Source organism: Anarhichas minor, unplaced genomic scaffold (assembly GCF_050575085.1).
Source record: "Anarhichas minor isolate MPS153535 unplaced genomic scaffold, ASM5057508v1 ptg000058l, whole genome shotgun sequence".
NCBI lineage: Eukaryota > Metazoa > Chordata > Actinopteri > Perciformes > Anarhichadidae > Anarhichas > Anarhichas minor.
In genome coordinates, this window is record NW_027466504.1 from 2,844,657 (window position 1) to 2,871,068 (window position 26,412).

The 26,412-nt window shown below is 45.3% G+C and overlaps 1 protein-coding gene across 2 annotated transcripts; it reads left to right on the plus strand.

Moving 5' to 3' along the window:
* The first annotated feature begins 19,355 nt into the window (after nt 1–19,355).
* On the plus strand, nt 19,356–24,770 carry fgf8a (fibroblast growth factor 8a). Of its 2 annotated transcripts, none has more exons than XM_076077018.1 (5): nt 19,356–19,645; nt 19,744–19,780; nt 20,511–20,691; nt 22,669–22,775; nt 24,486–24,770. In XM_076077018.1, the coding sequence occupies exons 1-5, from the start codon at nt 19,614–19,616 to the stop codon at nt 24,768–24,770; spliced, it is 642 nt and encodes a 213-aa protein (XP_075933133.1). In that variant the 5' UTR covers nt 19,356–19,613. The 2 variants fall into 2 exon arrangements, with proteins under 2 accessions (XP_075933133.1, XP_075933134.1); XM_076077019.1 differs by having other exon boundaries at nt 20,544–20,691.
* The last annotated feature ends 1,642 nt before the right edge of the window (nt 24,771–26,412 follow it).

The window sequence follows — 26,412 nt, forward strand, 5'->3', positions numbered from 1 at the left end:
TAAGTGTCATGCCATTTCGTGGCTCATCCCTCATGGGATTATAAGAAAGCTTAACATCAAACATTAACAATAGTTTCCAGCAGGGTGGTCCCATATTCATTCAAATACTACACTATACTAAAATAGATAATCATCATCAATATCACCCACTCATTACTTATGTTCTCTTTTTGAGCTACAAAGCATTCCTTAACTAAGATGCCAATTATAATTGTTAAAGAAGCCCAGTCCTGTTCTGTAAGGTGTCTTTCCCTCTGGAGTGACCTGGTTGACGCGCTCGTTGTACGTCTAGATTACCTGTGATGTGCGTTGTATTAGGTACATCATCACAGACAAGTTTGTTTACTGATATATAGTTCATTTATTTTCTTTGTTGTGGAACAATGTATAAAAGGTCCAATTCTTTCCACCGACAGTAAATGCATCAGTTGCATTGACACATCACAATAGCGTATAGCGGTCAAAACCCTTTGCCCTTCCGGGGTCAAACACCTGACAACCACGGTGAGCTCAGGACCTATATACCTGAGCCCAGGACATTAATACAGCGCCGCCCAACGTATACACAGAGAAATGCAGTTGTATTTACAACACCATATTTGTCTCTAACAATAATGTCTTTAGTTCAAACAACCGTTTTAGTCGTGTATGCTGAACTTTCCATTAACAAAGCACAATAAAAAACAAACTGAAACCTGCTATTGTTATCCATCCATTAGCTACACCTGCTTATCCTTTCGGAGGGTTGCGGGGGGGCTGGACCCCAGCTGACATTGGGCATGAGATGGGGTACACCCCGGTCAGGTTGCCAGTCAATCACAGGGCTGACACATTCATGCCTATGGGCAACATTTAGCCTAATAAACTTACCCATGCCCCTTTCAATAAAAAAAACTTTGATGAATTAAAAAAAAATACATAATTTAATAACATTCCACTTCACAATGAGAATGCAACTTTACTTTACTCCAAATGTTATTTGCCTAGTCATACATACACCTTTTAAATACTGCTTTTTGGATACATCAATTTTCTGCGACTTAAAGTACTTTTCTTCGAACCCATATTTATAATGTATATGCCACACATTTTCATCATCTAAGGCGCATTTTGTTTCATATCCAGTTTAAATATTTCTTTGGATTGCCCAGTGCCAACCACATCAATAAACGTATTCCATAGCATGGCAATACCAACCTTCCACTGAGGGTTCCCAGCCCATATCTCATGTGTTGTTAGCTAGAATTGCAGCATTTCTATGAAGGCCCAGGAATCACCTATTGGGACAATTATGCCTTACCATGCAGTGGAAATGAGGCCTTACGATAGGGACATGCTCATATTTGCCAATAAGCACAAAACGTACGTGGTCAGAAAACAAAGTATTGAAAAGATGATCTGATGATGGCACTAGATGAAAAGTCAGAGGATCATCAAAGTTATTACAATTATGGAAACATCTACTCATCATCAATCTACTCACAAATCCATCCTTTTGTTTACAGAAGATTTATGCTAATGCTAAATTGTCTCGATAGGCTCTGGTTAAGACAAGCAAACTATCCATCTTCGATACGAGCGTTCTCTGTACCACAGCAAAGCTATATTCAGACCGACATTAGCACTGCCCCTCTTGTTTTCAAGATGACTATGTCAGGTGTAGAAGTTGAGGTTGTGCATTTCCAACTTGTAAACCGCAAAGTGTTTTAGTTGCCTTAACAATTGTTTTTTTTCCATAAACTTTCCCAAACAGTTGCCATGCATTGTTGATAGAAATTGTAGCAATATGTTATTTTAAAAAGCGATAACATTGGACATTGGGAAAAATAAATACTACCATTGAATATATTGATTGCATTGAATGCACTACCTAAATACAATTGTTTGTAAAGCACACGTTTTCAGTATGACAAAATAGGAAATATCGGTTTGAACATTTTAAAACCACACAGCTTGGCATAGACTTCCGTTCAGTTTGAGCGCTCCCACATTGAAAAGAAGAGAAAGATGAGAAGGTGTGTGCGGAAGGAGTGAATGCGCTGTCAGTCGATCTAGCTGGACAGCGAAGGTCTCCGCTCGGGTGGGATCTCGGGGTTATCAGCCTTTCTCAGATATGAGTGACCTTCTCTGTCGCCACCCAGGGGTGATAGGCCCACTGACAGGGCGGAGCGGAGATAATGCACCCGATTGACAGCCTCGTCTTCCCCCGCTTGACTGTAAGCCCTCCTGCCATGTGCCATTCCCACACTCTTCAGGTATCCCAGTCCCACCACAGAACATTCCACCGTGGCTCTAGCGCTGCCTAAATACGGACTGGTGACTGAAGAGGGCATCAGAAAGCGAGAGGAAAATTATTTTAAATACCCCCTGTAGTATATATTTTGATGGGTATGGCACCTCAGTTTCCTGTGGGTAATGCCACCGTGTAGGGGTCAAAGGTCAAGATTGTGCAGGACACTGATAGGGCATGTCATCTGCACATGATAATTTATTGTATGTAGAATAAGTCATTAAGCATTTAGCAAACATTATATTTATCGCAACAGCAAAGAGAGCTTGTGCTAAATTAGACGTAAAAGTACTCAAATGTGTATATTGAAATGTCTTCATTATAATGTTCAACAATTAAAACATTTACATGACATTAAAGCGAGACAATGTACATTTTGAAAGAAGAAAAAAAACTAACGTACCTCGAACGAATGAAAAGTTGATTTCATAAGAAATAAAACACCATTGTTCAATTCAACATTCTTAGGGATTTTGCCGTTACTGCCGTACTTGGTCTGGTATGACCAGTAGTTTATGGTGGCTAATGTTAGCAGACTTAAGATAGATCCTGCTGTTTAACTTACAGTACTGCATCAGTTCTGTGTGCTACAGTAATACTGAGTTTCAGCTTTTAACGGATAGACAGCATGTCATCAGCATGCATGTTTTTTTTTTTTCCTGCATGTGGTCTCATCCCACCATCGCCTAGTGGTGATATCTTTAAAGCAACTGACCGAAGGGGAACTGGGACATGAAAGGGAGTTTAATGTACCATTGTCCTTTCCTTTGTCACTTGAGGCCCCAGTGGCCGCTGTTCAGCAAAACTTGCATCGTCTAATGAACAAACATTACGTAAAGAATACTTTTATAGAGACTCTATTAAAACAATGATGACATAAGTGTGTGTGCACACAGTTTGGCAGCGGAAGTAAGGCTGATATGGTTGCAATTCTGCCGGAATACAAATTTGAGCCCGATTTTATTCTGACAATCGAATATGCAACAACCGGACATTTTGACATCTGACAACTATTTTTTATTAATGTTTAAAGCTTGCTAACTCGTTTGGATGGCCAACACCTCGGTTGCACATGCATATTTTTTGATGACGCCAGCTGTAAAAGGGTCCATCAAAATGGCGCCTAAACCAGAAACACAAGGAAGCTTTAGCAAATCAGCTTCAACATGTGAATCCACCATGATCAACAATATAATACACGGTTAGATCATCAACCATTTCTCAGCCAGTCTAGCACTCTATTTAAATCTACGCTCATCTGGATGAACCAAGGAACAACATTATGGCCACCAACCAAGATCTTTCTCCCTCAACGTCTGACTAAATTAACACCCCTTCCTTTAAAAAAAAAAAAAAAATGTTCCAACATCTTGTATCAATGTTCGTAGAATAAGCAGTATGAGTTTTAGTGTCCCAGAAAAGACATGCATAGTAGACATATAGCATCATGGCTCATATTTCCTGAAACAAAAGCGAGGAGAATTACATTTTAATTGAACTAGTCTCTGAACAAGTTTGAAATTATAATAAAGACTTTGCTGCATGTGTATATAAATCCTGTGATGTACAATAAGTCATAAGAAATACCACTCAAAACTTAAAACTTAAACTGTGATGGTGGGGGGTTAAGCTCCATTGCATTCAATTCCTCCAGGGGACAATTAACCAGTCTGAGCTACGGTTTTCAAGTCCTTACATTGGCTGCAGATTTCCAAAACCCATTGTGTCGCACCTTGTCAGCTCCTCGCTCCAGTCGTTCTTGAGCACACACTCGATCCAGCGGTCTTTTAGACTCTCTGTCATCGGCAGGTTCACCTGGAGTGCCATGCTGAAGCTGCTCCGCTAAGCCCCGATCCGGGGCCGTTCCCCCGCCCCGCTCTCCCTGCAGCCCCACTCCTGCAGGTACTGTGCAGTGCTGCGCTCCAGCTCTAACATCTCAGAGCAACGTATGGTAAAGCCATCAGGGCCCGGCGTCCCTTTGAAGAGCAGGACCGAAAGAAACACAACAGGTCTGAACACGATGATGCGTCTCCCCTTTCCACCGGCTCGTTTTTTTCTTTTTCTTTTTTAACTTTTCTTCTTCACCAAAATTCCAGCAAGACCCTGTATTACTTTCTGCTTTTTCAATTTATTTCCCTCTCTTGCTCGCTACCTGATCTCCCCCTACCTCTCGGGCTCTCCCTCATTCCAATTAACCCTAACCTGCCTCTTGATTTTGCTCTCACTTTCAGTCTCGGTACCTTTCTATATCAACACTGACACCAAAAATGTCCTTGTTTTCTGATCAGTGTAAGCAGTGAAAAAAGGATGCGCTTAGTCACATTTTTGTCACTGTATTTGCTAGACAATCACCTGACAGCGACATTATAAAACACTGTAAATTAGAAACTGAAACAGAAACTGCAACTGGAACCGAAGCGGCCAATAGTCGCTGCCAAAGTCAAAATTACTTACTTTCATTCCCAAATGCAAAACAAAAAATTCAAGCAGTTACCGTCCGCTCATGAAATATTTAGGCCAGTATTTCCAGTGTGTGTGTGTGTGTGTGGTGCGTCTGTCAGAGGTGTCACACATGCTGCTGCACTCAGCCCATTTGGTGGTCGTCCTCTCAGGAATGCGAAGACTGCAGTCAACCTGATGTGGGCCTGTGTGCTCACTAATGTCATTGTCATGGCACTGCACTAGGTGACACTTACATGTGTCGATAAGGATAAGTCTGTATCAGTGCAAAATATGCTTGTTTTTATTGTTGATATTCACTGTGTTGGATATTTGGAAGAAATTTTATGCCAAGAAACATCTTTCAATTTATTTATTTAGAAAACTATTGACTCTGATTGTACAAATTGATTGTATGTATCTGATTGTATGTATCCGGCTATTACTGCATTTTATAACTTTTATGTCGTAATGAATTTTATAAGTGATTTTTAAGTGTTTGTGTTACAGATGTCTCTTTCGCAATGTAAGTGTATGGGAAAAATAGTATTTCTAGGGTCCGGTGGTATCACCTGACAAACACAGAAGTTGTAATTAACACGGTTTGACCATGATGAAAGTTTGCTTCAAAGCCTGGAGTTCTTCCTGGAGGGTTGGCGTAAACTCGAATGCATTCCATGGCACGTCAAAAAAAACGACGTTAGATGGTATATGCTTCAAACGTAGTTTGTCAACCATAGTTAGGGCCACTGATTATTAAGCTCCATGTACTGTGTTGCAGTTGCACATGAAGAGAATGTCTTTTTGCTCTTCTTACAGTCTTTTTTTCACCGGGACTCAGAAAGTTAGTAGTGCCAGGTAGTTTGGCCCCTTTTTAATCCAGGCCTTTATTTGGGACAGAGGCTGAGCCCCAGTTATTATTTGAGCACAACTTTTGCTAAACATGCCACTTTCAACTTTCTCAAAGAAGTTTGTTAGAACATAGTAGTGATGCTGAGGTCAGATAAGGCCTAATCCCCCTGGAGTCCAGACACTGGTAGTGGTGGTGGTGATGAAGGTAGTTGCTGCAATCCAATGATGAATGAGGAGCATGACTGTGATGCTGACTGGAGGTGACTAGGGTGGAGGAGGGTCGCATCAGATTTGAGCTGAAATTACATTTTTTATATTTTTAAAGTTTGGCAGCAACGGATTGGTTTAAGGAAACTGTGGGCGTTCACTTTAAATTAACCAACCACATTTTGCACAATCAACTGATAGAGTAATCACAGGGAGAGAGAGACTGAGAGATTATGAATGAAAAGGAGAGTAAAGAGAGTCTTCCTGACTGAACTTCCGTTTAAGCTTCATACCTTTACGAAAAGGTTTTGTTTGTTTTATTACGAAAGTCCAGCAACATGTGTCAATTTCCGTTTGTGAGGTCCATACCGTATTTTCAAAATAAACTTCCGGTCTTTACAGGTAACAAAAGTACTTAGAGAAGATGGTTCAGGAAAAGAGAAGATGGTTTGGGTTAAAATAACTACGGTAGTGGCGTTATTTAAGAACGGAAGTGACGTGACAAATAAATCAACATTGACCTATCGTTTCTCACGAGGCACAAACAGCGGTCTCCTGGGTGTAAGACAGTTTTTTGTTTGACCCATCCACCTCACCCTCTTGGCACTGTGGACAGTGTGTCTTGAAGTTTTTTAGAGAACACTGGGATTCAGACCCTCTACCCCTTTTGCTCGTCAAGACTGACCATCCCATCTCCTACCGCGGGCGGAAGACTCCTGTTTAATGTGGGACTTTTCTCTCTCCTCCTCTTCCTCTTTTATGTTGTTAGGACGTGATGTCGTACACGCACACACACACACACACACACAGGTGTGACGATGCCATGTGAGGTGTCCTCTCTCCTGGACATGCTGCAATCTGATTTTATAGACAGGGGTGTTTAGTTGCAGCTGACAAAAATGTAATCTGCAACCCAATTATCAGTGTCCTGCTCACACAAAGACTCGCTGAATCCATTCGACTTGCAGAGTCGTGCGTTGATCAGAAACATCTTTCTCTCTTTGCAACCCATCACACACACACACATAGGTAGAGCTATGGGAAATGTAGGACCAGTTGGAATTCAAATCAATTGGATAGACCCCACCTCACACACATACACACCCTCCTCACACAATGTGTCCATCAGTGTGAACTGAGCAGCTTCTGCCTCAAACCCACGCTGCTGTACTCACCAACTGTGGGAACAGTTTCCCACGCTGGTTTAGACTCGTCTACCTCACCGCCTCGCCCACGCCTGCACGTGTGTGTGTGTGTGTGTGTGTGTGTGGATGGGTGTGCTTAGTGCTATGTGTGTGTGTTTTGATTGAATACCGAATAGCTATGTGCACATGCAATGGTTAATTATTTCATATTTGTGTGTTGTTATGTACAACTTGTGTAAAAAGTGTGTATATGCATCCCAATTCATGTGTACATTTATAAGTATGTATATAGTAGTTAAATATAAATGTATATAATGTAATAATATACAAGTGTCTTTGGTGCATTTGAGTCTGTGTGACTATGCATGTTTATGTTTTTGAGCGTCTTTTGTTATGCACGTTCATTTGTTTCCACACATGTGCAATAGGGCATTCATAGATGTGTGTGTGTGTGTGTGTGTGTGTGTGTGTGTGTGTGTGTGTGTGTGTGTGTGTGTGTGTGTGTGTGTGTGTGTGGGATGTGAAAAGCAACCGAGCAACGTCCAGGGAACTGAAGTGAAGGCAGAGAATATGGCAAAACCGGAAGCAGAATCAGAGGCAGCACTTATAGAGCCAACGTGATTTTACAGAAAATCCATCTCGTTCTCACTCCCAAGGGCGATAAATACAGGCGCTTTGCCACGCCCCCTCTGTAGACCAAAAATAAATAAATACTTGGTTAGGTCTGGGAATGAAAAGATCACGCATTCATGCTAAATGCGTTGGGGCGTAAAATTTTAAATAACGAAAAGTCAACGAGTGTTTCAGAAAGAACGCCATAAACCAAACTCCTCAGAAATTATAATTAACTATAAACTCATATCTCATGTACATGGACATACTTTATCGCCTTTATACAATCCCTGTAAAGAAAACTGACAGGAAGCTTCACCTCATGGTTCGGCACTTCTGTAGTTATTTTAACTCAAACCACAAACTTTTCCTCAACCTTAGGGATAGTTTTGTTGCCTATCCTAACTAAGTATTTCACAACTTTGCACAATTCCAATGGAAAGTCAATTTGGATCATTTGTTTTTTGCGGGACACATGATCTTTGCTTACCTAAACAAAATAAAATATTTTTGTTGCCTAAACCTAAACGTTAAATTATTTTCATGCCACCACAAGAGGATTATGGTCATTTTACATATTTTTGTGAGATCCCACTGACTCCAACAGTAACAGTAAGCTAATATTAACATTTTCATTTTAACAGGAATGTTAATGTTTCTTTCAACTAGCTATTGTCCACATTTAGACGCTACCAGTAGGAATGAGGACAGGATGATTGCCGTCAACCAACTAAATCTTCCTATAAATACAGGTTAATATTATTGCATTCATGTTAAGCTGTTCGTCAAGCTAAACCCAGAGTGTGTTTTAATGAACAAATTGAGTTCCAGCAGTAGAGAGCTCTGGTTCATATTCAGTCGTAACAATAAGGGAGCAGACTAGTGGCTCTTCTCAAACTGCCAGATGTCAGTCCACTGTGTTTAAACAGGTAAGCCGTGTGTGTGTTTGTGTGTTCTCGTCACGGACGGCGGACACCGAGATCATCTGCTTCTCTTGTGGGCTCTAAGGGCCAACAGCTCAAGTCATGAAACACATGTGAGGCTCTCTGTCGAGACTCTTGACCTCTGCATCAACATGATCCTGTGCCACCAGGTCAGAGTCACAGTCCAGCTTTGGCTCTGTTAAAACTCCATGTGTGTGTGTGTGTGTCAGAGGACAGCTTACTTTTGAAGCCAATGTGCAGGTCTGGGTGTGTAATTAGGTGTGTGTGTGTGGGGTTGTGTGTGTGTGTATGTGTGTATGTATTTTGGAGTTACCGTGGTGGTCCTCGACAAGATGACACCCACAGACTGGAAGAGCTTCACAAACGCTTTAACGTGCATTTTTTTCCATTGACAAGCTGCCAACATTGCATGCACCGAAGATTCGTTTTTTTTACCATTATTCCTAAAAAAAGAAATATTTCCATGAAGCTGTTTACACGCCTAATGAAAATGAATAGTCCTCTAATATTCTCGTTAAATGCAGCTGTGCATTTTCCAATCAACGTTAAACCTATTTAGTGAAACAAACCAGCTGGATACCTAGTTGTCTCTTTCCCTATTCTTACCAGCATCGTCTGATCCATTTGAGAGAGAGAGAGAGAACTTCCACTCTCCACCAAGCGCCTCGTTTGCTCTGGACATAAGGACGCGAAAATCCCTTATCCAGACGACAGCGATTCTCTCCTACCGAGAGAACACCTCCCGCGGCCCGCAGCCGCGCTGCCTGGGCCCAACGAAGCTCAGAAGAACCCCTCAGAAGAACCCCCCTCAATCACCACGATTGCATCGTACCGTAAGGCGAAATAGAGTCTGGGCAGAGTTAGAGAGAGTTCATTTGTGTTTATTTTTGTCACAGCTCTGTCACTTCTATCCACATTTCACTCACCTAATTAGTTCATTCAGGGCACCTGCCAGTCACACTCACCTCATCAGCTCATCACTCTCACCTGCTCACTCTGCCTCTTCACTATTTAAACCCCTGGGCCCAACGAAGCTCAGAAGAACCCCTCAGAAGAACCCCCCTCAATCACCACGATTGCATCGTACCGTAAGGCGAAATAGAGTCTGGGCAGAGTTAGAGAGAGTTCATTTGTGTTTATTTTTGTCACAGCTCTGTCACTTCTATCCACATTTCACTCACCTAATTAGTTCATTCAGGGCACCTGCCAGTCACACTCACCTCATCAGCTCATCACTCTCACCTGCTCACTCTGCCTCTTCACTATTTAAACCCCTGCCTCAGACACACTCACTGCCAGATCGTTCTTTGCTTACATGCTCAACTTTCCCGCACTCACCCTTGGACTGATTCCCTGTTGCCGACCCTGCCTGTCCCGGACTCCCTCGCCTTGCTCCTGCCCTGGAAACTTACTCAGCCCTTCTGTCCTTGACCCCGAGAAACCTGTCGTGGATTCTGCCAGAGCATATTCTGCCTGTCGTGCGTTGCTAATAAAGAACTTAAATCAAACCAGTCCGGGTCTTGTCGTACTGCTCCTGGGTCCTAAATACACCCGTAACAGTACGATCTGGCCACAACATGGATCCAGCAGACGACGCCACCGCATGGGCCCGGCTCGAGGCGATCGAGGAGGCGATGCGACGAACCCAGACCATGGTCGCCACCAACACCGCCGAGGTTCGCCAAGACCTGGCGAATCAGAACCAGGTTCTCACCACATTGATAGACCAGGTACGACAACTTACGGCAGCCACAGCTCCGGCCAACGTGGCTGCTTCGCCGCAACTCGCTCCGGTTCAGTCGGGAATGGGTCCAGCAGCATCTACGGCGGTCTCGGAGCCCCGGGTGGGGGAGCCCGAATGCTACGCCGGGGATCCTGAGGGTTGCAACGCATTCCTGACGAACTGCTCCATCCTGTTTGCGTTGCAGCCCCGCACTTTCGCGTCTGAAGACGCCAGGGTAGCGTTTACCATCAACCACCTGACGGGGAGAGCTGTGGGGAACGGCGGAGTGGGATCGTTGTACTCCTGCCTGTGCTTCCTTCCAGTTCTTCTCTGCCGAGCTACGCAAGGTTTTCGGGGCAGTTTCCGGAGGACCGGACGTCACCGGAGGGCTAATGAGGCTCCAGCAGGGCCATCGATCGGTCACGGACTATGCCATTGAATTCCGGACCCAGGCTCGATTAAGCTCATGGGGGATGGACACCCAGTGTGACGCGTATCTGCTCGGGTTAGCGGATTACATCAAAGATGAACTCATCTCGATCGAGCTACCCACGTCCCTGGACGGACTTATCGAGACTACCTCCAGAGTGGATCGCCGCATCCAAGTCAGATGGCTGGCAAGGCGCCGGGGACAGCCAAGTCAAGGGCAACCGTCTTGCTTTCCTCGTGCTACGGCTCTGGATTACACGCCGATGCAGCCGCTTCCTCAGGCGAGCGAACCCATGCAAGTGGGACGTACTGGGCTATCCACAGAGGAACGAGAGCGACGCAGACGGGGAAACCTATGCATGTACTGTGGTCAGGCGGGTCATTATGCTTACAATTGCCCGTTAAAAGACCGGGCTCGCCAGTAAGGAGGGAGGTACGGGTGAGCCGAGCTGATTCCCGATCCTCCGCCTGTCAACGACCACTTTTCCACGCCCAACTACTATTAACCGGGGGCTCCCATACTATTTCCACCTTCCTGGATTCTGGAGCAGACGCGTCCATCATGGACGAGGACCTTGTTACCCAGTTGGGAATCGACCGGAGACCTCTTCCACAGGCGGTTCCAGCCAGCGCCCTGGACGGTCATCTTCTGGGAACGGTGACTCACCAAACCGTCCCGGTACACATGCTGTTATCCGGCAACCACCACGAGACCATCAGTTTCCACATCCTGCAAACCCCTCACATCCCCCTCATTCTGGGATACCCCTGGCTGCGTCGACATAATCCGCACGTCGACTGGACTACGGGAGCTTTTCGGGGTTGGAGCCAGGCCTGTCACCTAGTCTGCCTGAAGCAAGCCGCCGTTCCACGAAGTGCCGCGCTCTCCAGGTCCACGCCTGAACTTCCGGGGGTTCCTGCGGAATACTTGGACTTTGGGGAAGTATTCAACAAGTCCAAGGCCCTGTCTCTGCCTCCTCACCGTCCGTATGATTGTGCCATCGACCTCCATCCTGGTACATTTCCACCTAAGGGGCGCCTGTATTCCCTGTCAGCTCCTGAAAGAGAAGCTATGGACAAGTATATTAATGACTCCCTGGCTTCCGGTATCATACGCCCCTCGTTCTCTCCCGCAGGGGCTGGATTTTTCTTTGTGGATAAGGACAAAACTCTCAGACCCTGCATCGACTACCGGGGCTTAAATGAAATCACGGTTAAGAACCGCTACCCCTTGCCACTCATCGCAACGGCCTTCGAGCTACTTCAAGGGGCCACCATCTTCTCCAAGCTTGACCTCCGCAATGCCTATCACCTGGTCCGGATCAGGGAAGGGGATGAGTGGAAGACGGCATTCAATACACCTAAAGGACATTACGAGTACCTTGTGATGCCCTTCGGCTTAACCAACGCCCCCGCCATCTTCCAGGCCCTGGTCAACGACGTGCTCCGAGATATGTTGGACCGGCACGTATTCGTCTACCTCGACGACATCCTGATCTTTTCCAAAAACCAAGAGGAACATGTGCACCATGTCCAGTCCGTGCTTCAACGCCTACTGGAGAACTCCCTGTTTGTGAAGGCGGAGAAGTGCGAGTTTCATGTTCACACGGTTTCATTCCTGGGGTATATTGTCTCCCAGGGCAGCATCCAGATGGACCCCGCTAAGGTTGCCACGGTCACTACCTGGCCTGTTCCAAGCTCCTGCAAGCAACTTCAAAGTTTCCTGGGGTTCGCCAACTTCTACCGGAGGTTCATCAGGAATTACAGTGCGGTCGCTTCCCCACTCACCGCCCTCACCTCCTCCAAGAACCCTTTCCGATGGACTTCTGCAGCTGAAGAGGCCTTCCAGAACCTGAAGTCCAGGTTCACTTCTGCACCCATCCTCCGAGTCCCGGATCCTGACAGGCAATTTGTGGTGGAGGTGGATGCCTCCGACATAGGAGTTGGGGGTGTCCTGTCCCAGCGCTCGGCCACTGATCAAAAGCTCCATCCCTGTGCCTTTTTCTCGCGACCGCTTTCCCCCGCCGAGAGAAACTATGACATTGGTAACCGAGAACTACTAGCAGTGAAGCTGGCCCTGGAGGAGTGGCGGCATTGGTTGGAGGGGACCAAGCTCCCATTCCTTGTTTGGACCGACCACAAGAACCTGGAGTACATCCGCACAGCCAAGAGACTCAATTCCCGACAGGCCAGGTGGTCGTTATTCTTCACCCGGTTTCACTTCACGCTCTCCTATCGCCCCGGTTCCCGCAATGTCAAGCCTGATGCCCTTTCCCGTCAGTTCCAGGGGGAGGAGGAATCCACCGCTGGCCCCTCATCCATCCTCCCTGCCTCCTGTCAAGTAGGCGTTCTCACCTGGGAGATTGAGAAATCGGTGAGGGCCGCTACTAGGGGGTCAAGCCGGTCCCAGCGCGTGCCCTCCTAACCGCCTGTTTGTCCCTCAGGGCCTTCGGTCCGACGTCCTCCAGTGGGCACACTCCTCTCCACTTACCTGCCACCCGGGCATCCAGAGGACCCAGGATGTCCTGCGGCAGCGCTTCTGGTGGGTCTCGCTCAACGAGGACACCAGGGAATTCGTCAACGCCTGCCCTGTGTGCAACCAACAGAAACCTTCCCATCAGGCTCCGGCCGGCTTCCTGCGGCCTCTCCCAGTGCCTCATCGTCCGTGGTCTCACATCTCCCTGGACTTTGTCACCGGACTACCGTTATCTGAGGGCCACACCGTCATTCTGACAGTGGTCGACAGATTCAGCAAGCTGGCCCACTTTATTCCTCTCCCCAAACTCCCATCTGCTAAGGAGACGGCTGAACTCATCTGTCTGCATATCTTCCGCCTGCATGGAATTCCAGTCGACATTGTCTCCGACCGAGGTCCTCAGTTCACCTCCATCTTTTGGAGGGAATTCTGCACTCTGCTGGGGGCCACTGTCAGTCTGTCTTCGGGGTTTCATCCTCAGTCCAATGGTCAGACGGAGAGGAAGAATCAGGAGATGGAAACAGCCCTTCGCTGCATGGTCTCCCGGAATCCTGCCTCCTGGTCCCGCCAGTTGATGTGGGTAGAGTACGCCCATAACACCCTGACCAGTTCCGCCACAGGCTTGTCACCCTTTCAGTGTGCTTATGGGTTCCAGCCACCCCTGTTCCCGGCATTGGAAAGGGAAGTTTCCTGCCCATCTGTCCAGACATTCATCCGCCGCTGCTGCCAGACCTGGGCTAGGGCCCGAGCAACCCTGCTCCAGTCTGCGGACCGCGCTGCTACAGCGGCGAATCGACACCGCACCCCAGCCCCTATCTGTTGGCAACCAGGGACCTACCTTTGCGGGTGGAGTCTAAAAAGCTGGGCCCACGGTTCATCGGGCCGTTCGAGATTGAGAGGATCATCAACCCGGCAGCAGTAAGGCTCAAGCTTCCCAGGTCCATGCGCATTCACCCCACGTTCCATGTATCCAAGGTCAAACCGGTCCGGGAGAGCACTTTGGTGCCGGCTGCTCCGCCTCCTCGCCTCTTTGAAGGAGGTCCGGTTTACTCTGTCCATCGCCTGCTGCGCTCCCGCCGCTGGGGGCGAGGGCTTCAATACCTGGTCGACTGGGAGGGATACGGTCCGGAGGAGAGGCAATGGGTTCCGGCTCGGAACATCTGCGACCCTCGACTCATCGCCAGATTTCATCGGCAGCACCCAGAACAACCATCTAGGACCCAGACGACTGCCAGGAACACCCAGCAGGTCCCCGGTGCGGACCATGAGAGACCTCCCTCCGGGCCCAAGGAACCCTCCCACCTGAACCCCTCCACCCACCCGGATGGGGATTCTGACTCTGCGGCCTCGGAGGAATTTTGATTTTAGATAGCATGCTCATGAATGTACAGTTGTTGTTAGTTTAGATATTAGTTGACTAGATCATTAGTATTAGAACGTAATAAACTCTGTTATATTTTAAAGAGCAGCTGTCTGTGATTACTTTGTGCATGTGTATTGTGATAATAGCTGTATATGTGGTCTGTGCTCGAACTTAAACCTTCACTTTCACTCGGAATGTGTAATAGTACTCAGACTGTTGACATTGTGAGTGAACACTAATTATGAGACTTAGTTTTATCGTTTGGTTATTGGTCCCTGTTCGCAGGGTGGTGCCCCGTTATTATTAATAATCATTAATAATTGTTACTGACATTAATAATTCTATTGATGTCAAGAATTTAGTTTCTTAGATGCTGATAACCCAAACACGCTCCTTTACGTTCCCAACATATTGGTGCCCCCTTTTTGAGGCTATGTTATTCCCAACATATTGGTGCCCCCCTTTTTGAGGCTATGTTATTCCCAACATATGGAATGGGTATTAACTAGCATGTGCGCCTTGAAAGAGGGTATATTTGGTCAAACCCAGCAGGGCAATCAAAGACGCGTTGGATTTCGGGACTGGAAATGTCTGTAAGTTCATAAATGCCAGGCTCTCTCTCTTTCTCTCCATCCAGATGGATAACCAGTTGAAGGCACACACACACACCCTAATGCCTGAGGCCTGAGAAAGTGACTGGAGGATCACAGAGTTACTTGAGACTCCTGGCTCGGCTCTGTCTATTACTTGGATGGTTGTAATCGTTTTTGAGGCAAAGCAGAGCAACAGGAGTGAACTGACAGCAGCTTTGTACAGTATTACTGATGGTCAGCCACAGAAAACAACACAACGTTTTATTGTTGGTTTGGGATGCTGCTGACACGTCTTTGGATTGGATCAGGAGCTTACCTACACTGGTACATACTCTATTCATTACATTTATTGTATAGGTGTGAGAGTCTTTAATGTAAATATTAATGTAAAAATACTCTACTGTCTCTATTGTGAATTACCCAGTAAAGATGTAGCTACATGTCATACTCATGACATGATGAGGGACTACTTTGTGTGAGGCTGCATATAAAGAGTAACTTGTGATTAATGAATGAGTCGTTACTACTTATGTGGATTCATAGTTAATCAGGAGGGAAAGAAAGTGGTCGGCTTGTTGATTTTCTAATGAACTAATCATTACTTAATGATTCATTAATGTGGTATCTTTCAGTTAAGTATCTACTATATATATATATATATATATATGGTCCTTGATTCAGAGTTATTCAGGAACTTCTCATCAAATATGGTTTGTTCCTTGTTTTTATGCACCGTGTTGTAAAGTGCATATTTACTACAAAGAGCATTGTCTTTCACTGTCTTGTCTTTGACACTATAGAACATTATACAGGAGTTTGGTGGCATCAACTAATCTTTTGTCAATAAATTAATATAAATATTCTTGAACTAATTTCAAGTTAAATCAATTTAAAATGTATTTTCAGTAACCGTCATTGGAGGTGTTACTCTTTAACTAAGCAGTGACATAACCTAAGAAAGTGGGTCAGGTAACGGCGGCATCCGCTTAGATCCGACTGATCAGCCCATCAGCACAAAGCAATGTTCAGCCCTAATTATTCTCTTGTGAATGCAAGCAATTTGCTTTCCAAGGCGCTGTATGATGAATGTCAAAACACTTGTGTCTTTTATATTTTTGAGGTATAATCCTACTGGTGTCTACCCTCTAGCATAGTGTAAATTTGATCTCATTTGCCCCCTGGGTCATCAACTCTCTGCCACTGTACCTTGACTATTTAGAGACTGATCGACCTGTTCTCCCCATTTATTTGCAAGAGATGTTGAACTAATTCATCTGAAGCCCACCTCGTCTTAACGAGGCGTAGGGGAGAGAGAGCGAGAAATGATTGGAGGGAGGACGAAGAGCAGAGGGAGGAGGGGAGATGGCAGATGGCCGCATGTTGGAGAGAGAGGTGACCAAGGTATAGTGAATTGAAGAAAGGGGGGCTTAGAGGGGAAAGGTAGAATCATATTTAATAGGAAAGCACTGTGAAACTTCAGTGTGAACAAATTTCTATCGTAGAAATTGCTCCAATGAAAAGTTTTTTTTGTGTGCCCTGTGTGTTATTCAGAGTAAGGGTGACAGAGATGTTGTTATTGATTTTTATATATATATATAGTTTTTCCGACCCAGTCGCCAAATAAATAATAACGTAAGGTAACAACATAACGTTAACAAAACAACATAACATAACAACGTAACATAACAACGTAACCTAACAGCGTAACATAACTACGTAACAAAACTACGTAACAACGTAATGTAACAACGTAATGTAACAACGTAAGACAACAGTCATAGATCAAAGGATGCTGTAACGTATGGATCTTTGAATGTGCTTTTCCACCTTCAGAGCTGCTGGCAGTTTCATTTCAGTATAGTGAGAAAGTTATTTTGAGTGATAGCCTAATCCATCATAGTCAGTTACATTATGGTTATGTAGTACTGCAGTCTCCATGTCCCACTACCAGTACCGTTACCACACAACCATCATGTCACTTTGAAAACAGTAAAAGCAGATATGATACTTACAGTTATGGATGGCTTATCTCAAGACAGTTTCAATTTAACGCAAGATGAATGGAAACCAATGGATCCCTACAATCTAAAACTGAAAAATGTTAGGTCATGGAAAGCACAGACAGTTGGTAGTAACTGGCCAAAACATGCAAATCACTGGTCTCTTGAAGGTATTTTGAGGAGTGTCCCATAATGTATTCTTTTTTAGCTGCTGCCTATTGACAATGTAATTCAGGAGGAAGCACAAAAATACTGAATATTTATACATAAATATGTATAAATATTTAAAATAATTTCAAAATATGTAAAAATGTGTTTTCCATAACCCCACGTTGGTGGAGCTCTGGTCATGAGTGGAGGAGAAGAGAAGAGAGAGAGATAGAGTATAACAACAGAGGGGGAAGGGTGTCCCCCCCCCCCCCACCCCACCCGCAGGGCTGCTGATGGATGCAGGGCTCCCGGGGTTAAGGGGAGGGCATGGCCCTGAGCCACAGAGTGGCAGCTACCTGCCGCTCATCACACACGTACACACTCATTTCCAATAGCAGTTTTTATTGAGAAAAAAAACAAAACACTTGTGCACCTCACCTTACACGCACTGACCCACTTCACGTCTCACATGTTGGGCTTACATGCTGAACTTTTATCCTCTCATGCATGCTGTACACACACACAGAAGAAGATGCTATTGCCATTCACAGCCGTTCACTGTGTTTAGTAACACTGTCACATTATACCATCAAGGACACCGGGAGGATACGGACTCAACCCCATCCCCCCACCCTACCCTAGCCCACCCCACCCCCCTCTGGAGCGCCCACTGGTGGCTGCAACCTGCAAGACATCCAAACCAATCTTCACAGACAGGCTGTTTGAGTCGGGATAAGCAACTCTAATATGCCTTGTAAAGAGATGCATCAAGGTCAATGTGTATCTTTGGCTTCTGATCGTCCTGGTCCTTGAGTATTCTCAACTCTGCAGACTGTTCCTTTGTTTTACACTACAAACAGCCTCAGCTAATTTAACGACACCTCAAATGCCGTTTTATTAATCAGACCGTGCTGAGTTTCTATGTATTGGCCGATACCGAGCGGGTCTAATTAATGGCCAAAACAATCAATTAAGTCTGAACTGATCAAGACATATATCGCGCTCACTCTGTAATAATAAAAAGGGCTGCGGTTTGCGGGTAATTAATAACTGAAATAGGCCTATTTTCACTTCATTTAACCGGGGCTGCGAGGTGTGAATTCCCCGTCCCGCATGTCCACGCCGCTTCAGTGTTTCTGTCAAAGCTTTGGATGAAGGCGTGAAAAAGTCTTTTTTTTAAAAGCCTATTTGTCGCCGCAGTTCAGTTCTCTTTATCAAATGAAGGGAGGAGGGGGGGTTAAAAAAGAAGCGCTAATCGCCTGTAATCCTTTTAATATGTCTCACACTTTGCTCTGTCAATACACAAAGCCTCCCCACCCCAAAAAACAGTCACTGGCACTCAGGATAGAGGAGGGATGAGCAGAAGGTCACCGGGTTACCGATCATCACTAATATATTTATGAGAGGCAATAATAAATATATATATATATATATATATATTTAAAAAATATGTATATTTATATATATATATATATATTCCTTCATATATATATATACAGACTTGTGGTGGTAGCCCAGGCTCCTCCTCGCCTCTTTCTCCCCCCTCTTACCAAGCTCCTCAGGTAGAGAGATGTTTTAAATCAAGGGGGGGGGGGTTAGGGAGGGGAGAGTGCTTTTGTCCGCAAAGGGGAAAAAGGGAGGGGGGGGCTTGTTCTCAGCAAGATCGCCCTGCCGTTTTTTAACCGGGGGGTTGCGTATAGAGTGCGACCGACCGACAGGCACGGCAGCGCTGTGTGGGATGGGAGGAGAGAGAGAGAGAGAGAGAGAGAGAGAGAGAGAGAGAGAGAGAGAGAGAGAGAGAGAGAGAGAGAGAGAGAGAGAGAGAGAGAGAGAGAGAGAAGCAACCTCCAGCCCCTGCAGTCACAAGCGAGCGAAGAAGCAGCAGCAGCAGAATAGAGCACTGAAGGCAGCCCGAGTCTCCTCTATACGCACGGGATCTCACACACACACACACACGCACACACACACCCGCACCTGAGGGCCGCAGAGGATTACAAACCACGAGGAATAGTCTGACAGCCCGGGACCAACTTGTTTGTTAACATGAATATATATGTATAAATATAGGGGAACAAAATCCTGCAGCGCTTTTCCAAAAAAAAAAACTTCAACGCACAGCTCCGCTTCTGCAAGTGCACTTAGACTTTGCGTAGCCTTCATTCAGTAATCACTGCTACTTGAGCCAGTTATGGACTTTTTTTTGACGAGGAGTGTGCTCGCTGCGCATGCATGAGCCCCTCTCTGACCGTTTTTTTATTCTTCTTCTTTTTGTGTTGTGGATTTCGGTGAAATATTTGGACTTGAGTTTTTGACTTGCAACGAGGTCGGCTGGACTTCGCAGCCCTGGTGAGAATTTACTGGAAGAGCCTTTTTTTGAACCTCCATCCAACATGCGACCTATCGCATCCAAACTCAGCTATCTGTGAGTGCCTCTATCCTCCCCTGCACCTTCATCTCTTTACACACGGCTCCTCCGCGCAGCTCCCAAACTAACTTAACTTGTCTTCTCCTTCTTTGCAGGTGTCTACACTTGTTTGCATTCTGCTACTACGCTGAGGTATGTCACTTCCTTACATTTCTTTGTCATTATTTTATTGTTTTATTTTATATTGAGCGTTAAAATGCGGATTATATCACGTGGGAATCTAAGAAAAACGCATATGGTGATCGAAGCGCGCGACGCACGGCGCAGGGGTAAAAAGGTGAGGGGTTCATCGCAACATTATGTGATAACAACGATATCGGATGGCTGCTGGGGAGGGCGCGCGACCCGCTTGGCATGGTTTGCTGATTAACACACACCGGGCCTGGCACGGGACGCGGTGGCACAGACGAGAGGCAGAGGGGAAACACTTGGGGAAAAAAAAAATGTCATTGGGTTCAAAAGTAAGCACGGGGATCCAGTGTTTTCAGTCAGCAGCGAGTCATTCCGTCACTGACAGGGAGATCCAAACTCAGATGTATGAAGTTAAAAGTGGCCCCGCGCGCTGCGGCGCGCATTCTCTCCTCATGCGCACAACCTGTAATCACACCGAGCGTCTGTTTTGGAAGCCGTTAATTTAATTTTGGCAGCAGCGCTCCTGGAAGTTGTTACACTTGTCACTCGGGGGAGGTAAACAACAACAAGCTGTTTTTGCGTTAGGATATCTCTCCTCTCTGTGATTCCCTACAGTAACCCGAACCCGATTTTATTTTTTATATCAGAAAAATACATAAATAATAATAAAAAAACTAAAAAGACGAATGAACACATACTGATGATTGTGGTGACATCTAATTTCTGACAGGTAACCAATCAGTCCCCGCCTAATTTCACGCAGCATGTAAGCGAGCAGAGCAAAGTGACGGACCGCGTGAGCCGCAGGTTGATCCGGGTCTACCAGCTGTACAGCCGGACCAGCGGCAAGCATGTGCAGGTCCTGCCCAACAAGAAGATCAACGCCATGGCCGACGACGGGGACGTGCACGGTAAGAGAAAAACACCCTAAATATCAGTAGAGACACAAGCTTCCTTTCTGTGGTGCCCAACGGCGCCAAATATCCTCCTCTATAACCCGCCGAGTTCTTTTAAATATTAAAGTGGATCCCATAGATTCTTTTTTTTATAGATTCAAATAATTACATTTTCTTTATTTTTTCTATATATGTTCAGCCCAAATGCAATGAATTATCTGGATACATGTCATGTTTATTTTCCATTTACGCCATATACATCTTTAATTGTCCATAGTAGACTACTCGTGCAATTTAAATTCGGGTTAGATTAAATGTCGCCATGCATTTTTTTTTAATCTCCCCTCATCACATTTTATCTCCGCTGGCCTGCACATATCGTTTTACAATTCCGTTTTTATTTAAAGATATTTAAAAAAAATCTTATTATTCTACTTTTTTGTTTTTTTTAAGTCACCAGTATTAATTTCGATTTTGCTCTGTGATTGAAATTATTCCCAGAATTATTTTTTTCTGACTTGGCTTGAGGCCAATATTCTACATGAAACTTGTGCAGAAGGGCTGAAGCATTAAAAAAAAAATCTGAGATGTGAAAATGAGATGAAATAACTAAATCTTTGTTGCATATTTAATTTGTATTTCTTTCATAAACAAGTGTGAATCGGCATAAACAAGGAGAGAAGGGATTAGAATTGGTTCCCATTTCCGTCTGGTTTCAAAACGCCAAAGTTGATCCCCTCCCTTATCATCCGCATTATGTGAAGCCTCTACCTTTAAACAAAACAGTTCACTGACTGAGGTGGTCTTTGTGATCGAAAGTTTCTGTTAACTCCGAGCTCACAGAAACCGTCCGCCGGATTGTAGGCAGTGCTGAAGGTGATCCTCCAGAGATCCCACCCGGTCTGGAAGAGCCATTAGAAGGCATCTCAGTTCTCTACCTTCCGAACATTTCCTGCCCCCCCCCCCCCACCCCCACCCCCCTCTCACACACACACACACACTCCAACCCTCCACCTCCAACCCCATTCCGTCCGGTCTGAACCAAACTGGGCCTCGCTGAGCTTTGCAGCCGCTTCAGCCTACACTTTTTTTGTTACAGTTCACTAGAATACCTATATTCAAAATGATGCATTTGCTGCACTGGGGAATCAAATTGTAGTCGTTGCGATCATGTCACATTGTGCGTCCTCAAAAGGAGAACGTGAGCTATTCATGTCACCTGGAGGAATTCAACGAGAGAAAAAGTGCGTAACGGGAAAGAAAGCCTCCCACGTCTGTCTTTGACTCAGACTCGGCTCGGCTGAAGCTGCCAGTTCTAGCCACAGCTGTAATTCTCGGACGTCGTGTAGTTAGTCAGTGGGTGGATGACCCCAGTGACCCTGGAGGTTGATGCCATGGACACACTTTTATACGAGGCGGCGTGGGTTAGAAAAGGTATCTTAATGTTTCTGGAGAAACATCGACGACAATGTAACATCGCTGCATCTGTCAAAAGTTATGATATGAACGTTAAAACAAAAAAACTTTCCACAAAGTCCTTGCTCTGTGAACCGTCCGCATGTCTTTCAGTATGTCTCGGGGAAATATAAATATGAAGCTTTACGTGTGAGGTCAACGCAGATTTATTCGAAGAGGAATTCTCAATGGGCCTGCCAGGCTCGCTCCTCTTTAGCTTTCAAAGAATTGGGAGACACGTGGTTTTATCATTCTGCAAGAACTTCAGCTCGCACAAAATCCCCAGGAACAGTCCCACGGGTTCTGGTGTGTGTGTGTAAGCAGAGAGAGTATGCATGCTTGGAAACGCACTGAAGCATTTCTGCGTGTGTTGCATGCTTTTATGTCCAGCGTGTGCACGCTGTTGAGCCATTCATTCAGGTTTTTAATGTTTTATAGAATATCAGGAAAAGGGGCACGTCAACCCTTTTTTACAGAGCGTCCTGCTCTCGGCTCGGGTTGCTAACAAAATTCTTCTTTTTGTTTCGATCCCTTTAGCTAAACTCATCGTGGAGACGGACACGTTCGGGAGCCGAGTGCGCATCAAGGGAGCCGAGACGGGCTTCTACATCTGCATGAACAAGAGGGGGAAGCTCATCGGCAAGGTGAGAAGAAAAGTCGATCTCGAGCAGCAGAAGGCAAGAGTTCTCTCCGGTGGACTTCTGTTTTGTAAAAAGGCAAACTGTTGAGAGCGGAGAATTCAAAATCGTCCGTTAGTCTTTGGTGTGTCATTAGCTCCGGTGCTCCATGCCATAACCTTGGAATATATTTTGGGAGAAGTGTTTTTAAAGATTGACGTCGACAGTAGGAGCCACAGACAGGTCAGAAAGTATAGAGACAGAGACATAGTTTTATATGGGATTTGTTGACGATAAGATTATTCAAAAATAATTCCAACCTTCAGACCATATCTTCAAAACCACTGGGGGCATTGCTTTTGTTTAGACTCACAACTTTTAAGGTGCTACACGCAAAAGTTAGATCGAATCTATTGCCTCCAAGCAGCTGAGCCGACGGCTTGCAGCTAACGGCGCTAACAGCGCAAACGACGGCAACGGTGCCGACGGAGCTTTCACACACAAAGCGGTACGCTTCCGCGGACGACGACAAGCCTCCATTATATGTTCCGCAAAAAGCTCCTCGCACGGACATGAGATGGCACGGAATTGTGACGAGCAAACGTTTTGGATCTTTTATACTCTGTGTGGGTTCATCCTCTTGCGTCGAAACTGACATTCTCAAAGCCCCTCGAAGTTCTCAATTTTCTAGAAAATGAACCTTTCAGAAAAGATGACGTGCAAGATTATGTATGGTGATTTCCTCTAGTTTAATGATAGTTATACTGTATATATAAGCATGCGCTTCTTGGTTAGGGTTTAGTTTAGTACCGGATGTGTATTCGTTGCTGTCATGTGAGTGTGTAGGTGTGTCTGTTTGAGGCTCGGGCTATCTCACTGTGACGGCTAATAAACAGAGCTGCCAGCACCCCCCCCCCCCCCCCCACACACACACACACTCACATACATACACACACACACACTAACCCCTCCACCCACCCAGCACCCTGCCTCGCACACCATCTGCCCGAGCTACCGGCCCAGTCACAGCCTGTCCTGGCCCCAGTAGTGTGTGTGTGTTTGTGTGTGTGAATCCAAGAAAGAGAGAGAGGGAGAGAGAATGAACACAGAGTGTCTTTTTCGACTATTTTTGACACACAGCTCGTTACAGTAGGCCGGCACTGCCCGTCCAAGTCAAGAGCTGTTTCAGCTGACCCTTACTGTACCTTTGACACTTGCCAACCGGAACTCACTTTCCCCCCCTCCTAGCTGTTTTTGTTCGGGCGTCTCGTCCACCCCGAGCTGCACATTGGCGTCTTGTGTGGGGCCCATAACTGAACACATGAAGTGGGCCCTGGAGGAAGGTGTGTCAGGATCCATCGATTGTCATTCAATTTCAAGCAGACCCGCTCGGTTAAGTTTAAACCACAAATGCAACAGGAGATCAAACAGGAGGGGGTGAAAGTGACACTTTTGGGGGGGGGGGTGGGGGGCTTTATGGCTGGAGGATCCAGCTACTGACCCGCAAAGGGCCGCTGGATGTTTGCTGGAGGGGGAAGAAGAGTCATTGCTTACTGTCATCCCCCCTCTCTCTGATCTGTAATGACTGTAGCATATGCCGCATACACAAGGGGGGAGGGCTGTGTGTGTGTTTGTGTGTGTGTGTGTGCTGCACAGGGAGGCCTTTATACATGCAATATTTTTCCCCATCTGTAAATCTTCCCACTAACCGCGTATCTTGTGTTTTTCCCCGCGCAGAATAACGGACACGGCCGCGATTGCATCTTCACCGAGATCGTGCTGGAGAACAACTACACGGCGCTGCGCAACGGCCGCTACGAGAGCTGGTACATGGCCTTCACCCGGCGCGGGCGGCCGCGGAAGGGCTCGCGGACACGCCAGCACCAGCGCGAGGTCCACTTCATGAAGCGGCTGCCCAAGGGGCAGCAGCCCGCCCACACGAGCCACCAACGCCCGTTCGACTTCGTCCACTACCCCTTCAGGCAAAGGACTAAGCGCACGCGCTACTCGTCAGAGCGCTGAGGATGCCGGGAGATGGAGGAGAGAGAGAAAGAGAGAGAGAGACTTACGGGACTGACCGAATCACCCAGCAGCCTGCACCCCCCCCCCCCATAGATGAAACCATGAGGAATCTATTTTTGTACTCCAGACATAGTACTGACCTGTGTAAAAAAAAAAAAAAAAACTGTTTGAGGTAACACTTTCTATGACCATGTTTATAACGCATTATAAACATACTTAATGCGTTGTTATCTGCTTATATATAAGATGATAGTTATAAGCACCTATTATCACTGTTATAATGCATTATAATATGATAATCTAAGTGGTCACTGTTTGCTTTATGTAAAGTGAGAAATCATTTTACAATATGTTGTGTGTTGCGTAGATTTAATGATATTTTTCCCCTTTGCTTAAATAAAAACAATGACCACTTAGAGTAACTTATAATGTACTATAACAAATATTTTAATGTGTCGTAAAAATTATAAAAATGTTCTAATGTATTACAACTATGGAAATTATAATACACTATTATCCTTTGAAAAAAGTAATTGTGAAATATTATGATACTTCACCTTATAAGTCATTATGAATGCTTTATAATTATTCTGACTATAAGCATTATGAATACTTAAGAGAGCTTATAACTAGAATTATTCAGTGTTATAAGCAGATTATAAAACATTATTAAAACAGGTATTTTTAGAAGGCATTATAGACATAGAACGTGTTACCAGGTTTGTTTTCAGATGCACATAACTAATTGTCTGACTTGTTGGGACATCTTAGTATAGTGTGCGTTGTGTTTTTTTCCATTTCTTTATGACCACTGGAGTCTTTTTTTTGGACTCTCGCCTGCTGCTCAAGGAGACTTGAAGGGCCCTGATTTACCGCATTGCCAGGAACATGCCGTGTGTTGCTGCGACACTGCAGTGTTCGGAGTGTCCCGACTGTATCTTTTTTCACACGGTGGAACGATGTGGCAGCTATGTTTGATAATCGCAGGGTTTCCCGCTGTGACTGTGCTTCTGAAGTGTACAAAATGCAGTGTGTGAGGAACCCCCGACACACCCACTACCCCCCCCCCCCCCCCCCCCCCTCCTACACCCTCTTGTGTTTTCGTTGCCCCCTGAATGTCTGTTGTTTTTTTTATACATATATAAATATATTTTTATTTGGGATGTGTAAAATAATTTTAAGGATGGAATATTTATTAAAAATGTGTAATAAATGTACATTAAAATACTGATATTAAACTCTTGTTTGGTACACCCTTGTTTTGGGTCCATTTGTGTGGAAAACACAGCATTAAACAAAGTTAACATTTTAACATATGCTAAAGGTATATCAAAGATACGTTTTGGACCAGCAACACCTGAAACGAATAGTCATTTAGCGATTTAATACGACACATTTAATGCTGTGTCCTGTCCATTTATGTGCACAAATCATTCATACTCATTCAAAGGCACAAATCAGTTCAATGTGTGTGTTTTCTGTTGGGCTCCTTTGTGCACTTGCTGCTCTAAAAGAATTGTGTTTTCGGGATTTCCTTTTTTCATATGTAATATGTAATATGTCAATGTGCTTTTCCAGAAAAAGAGGCTAAAACTGTTTGAAAACAAACAAAACTAAATAGGGGATAATCGATATTATTGAA

Excerpts from the sequence above, each read along its gene's own strand:
- fgf8a (XM_076077018.1), top strand. The coding sequence starts at position 19,614 with ATGCGACCTATCGCATCCAAACTCAGCTATCT. Across the intron at positions 19,646-19,743 it reads GCATCCAAACTCAGCTATCT|GTGTCTACACTTGTTTGCAT; the intron begins GTGAGTGCCTCT and ends CCTTCTTTGCAG. Across the intron at positions 20,692-22,668 it reads CGACGACGGGGACGTGCACG|CTAAACTCATCGTGGAGACG; the intron begins GTAAGAGAAAAA and ends CGATCCCTTTAG.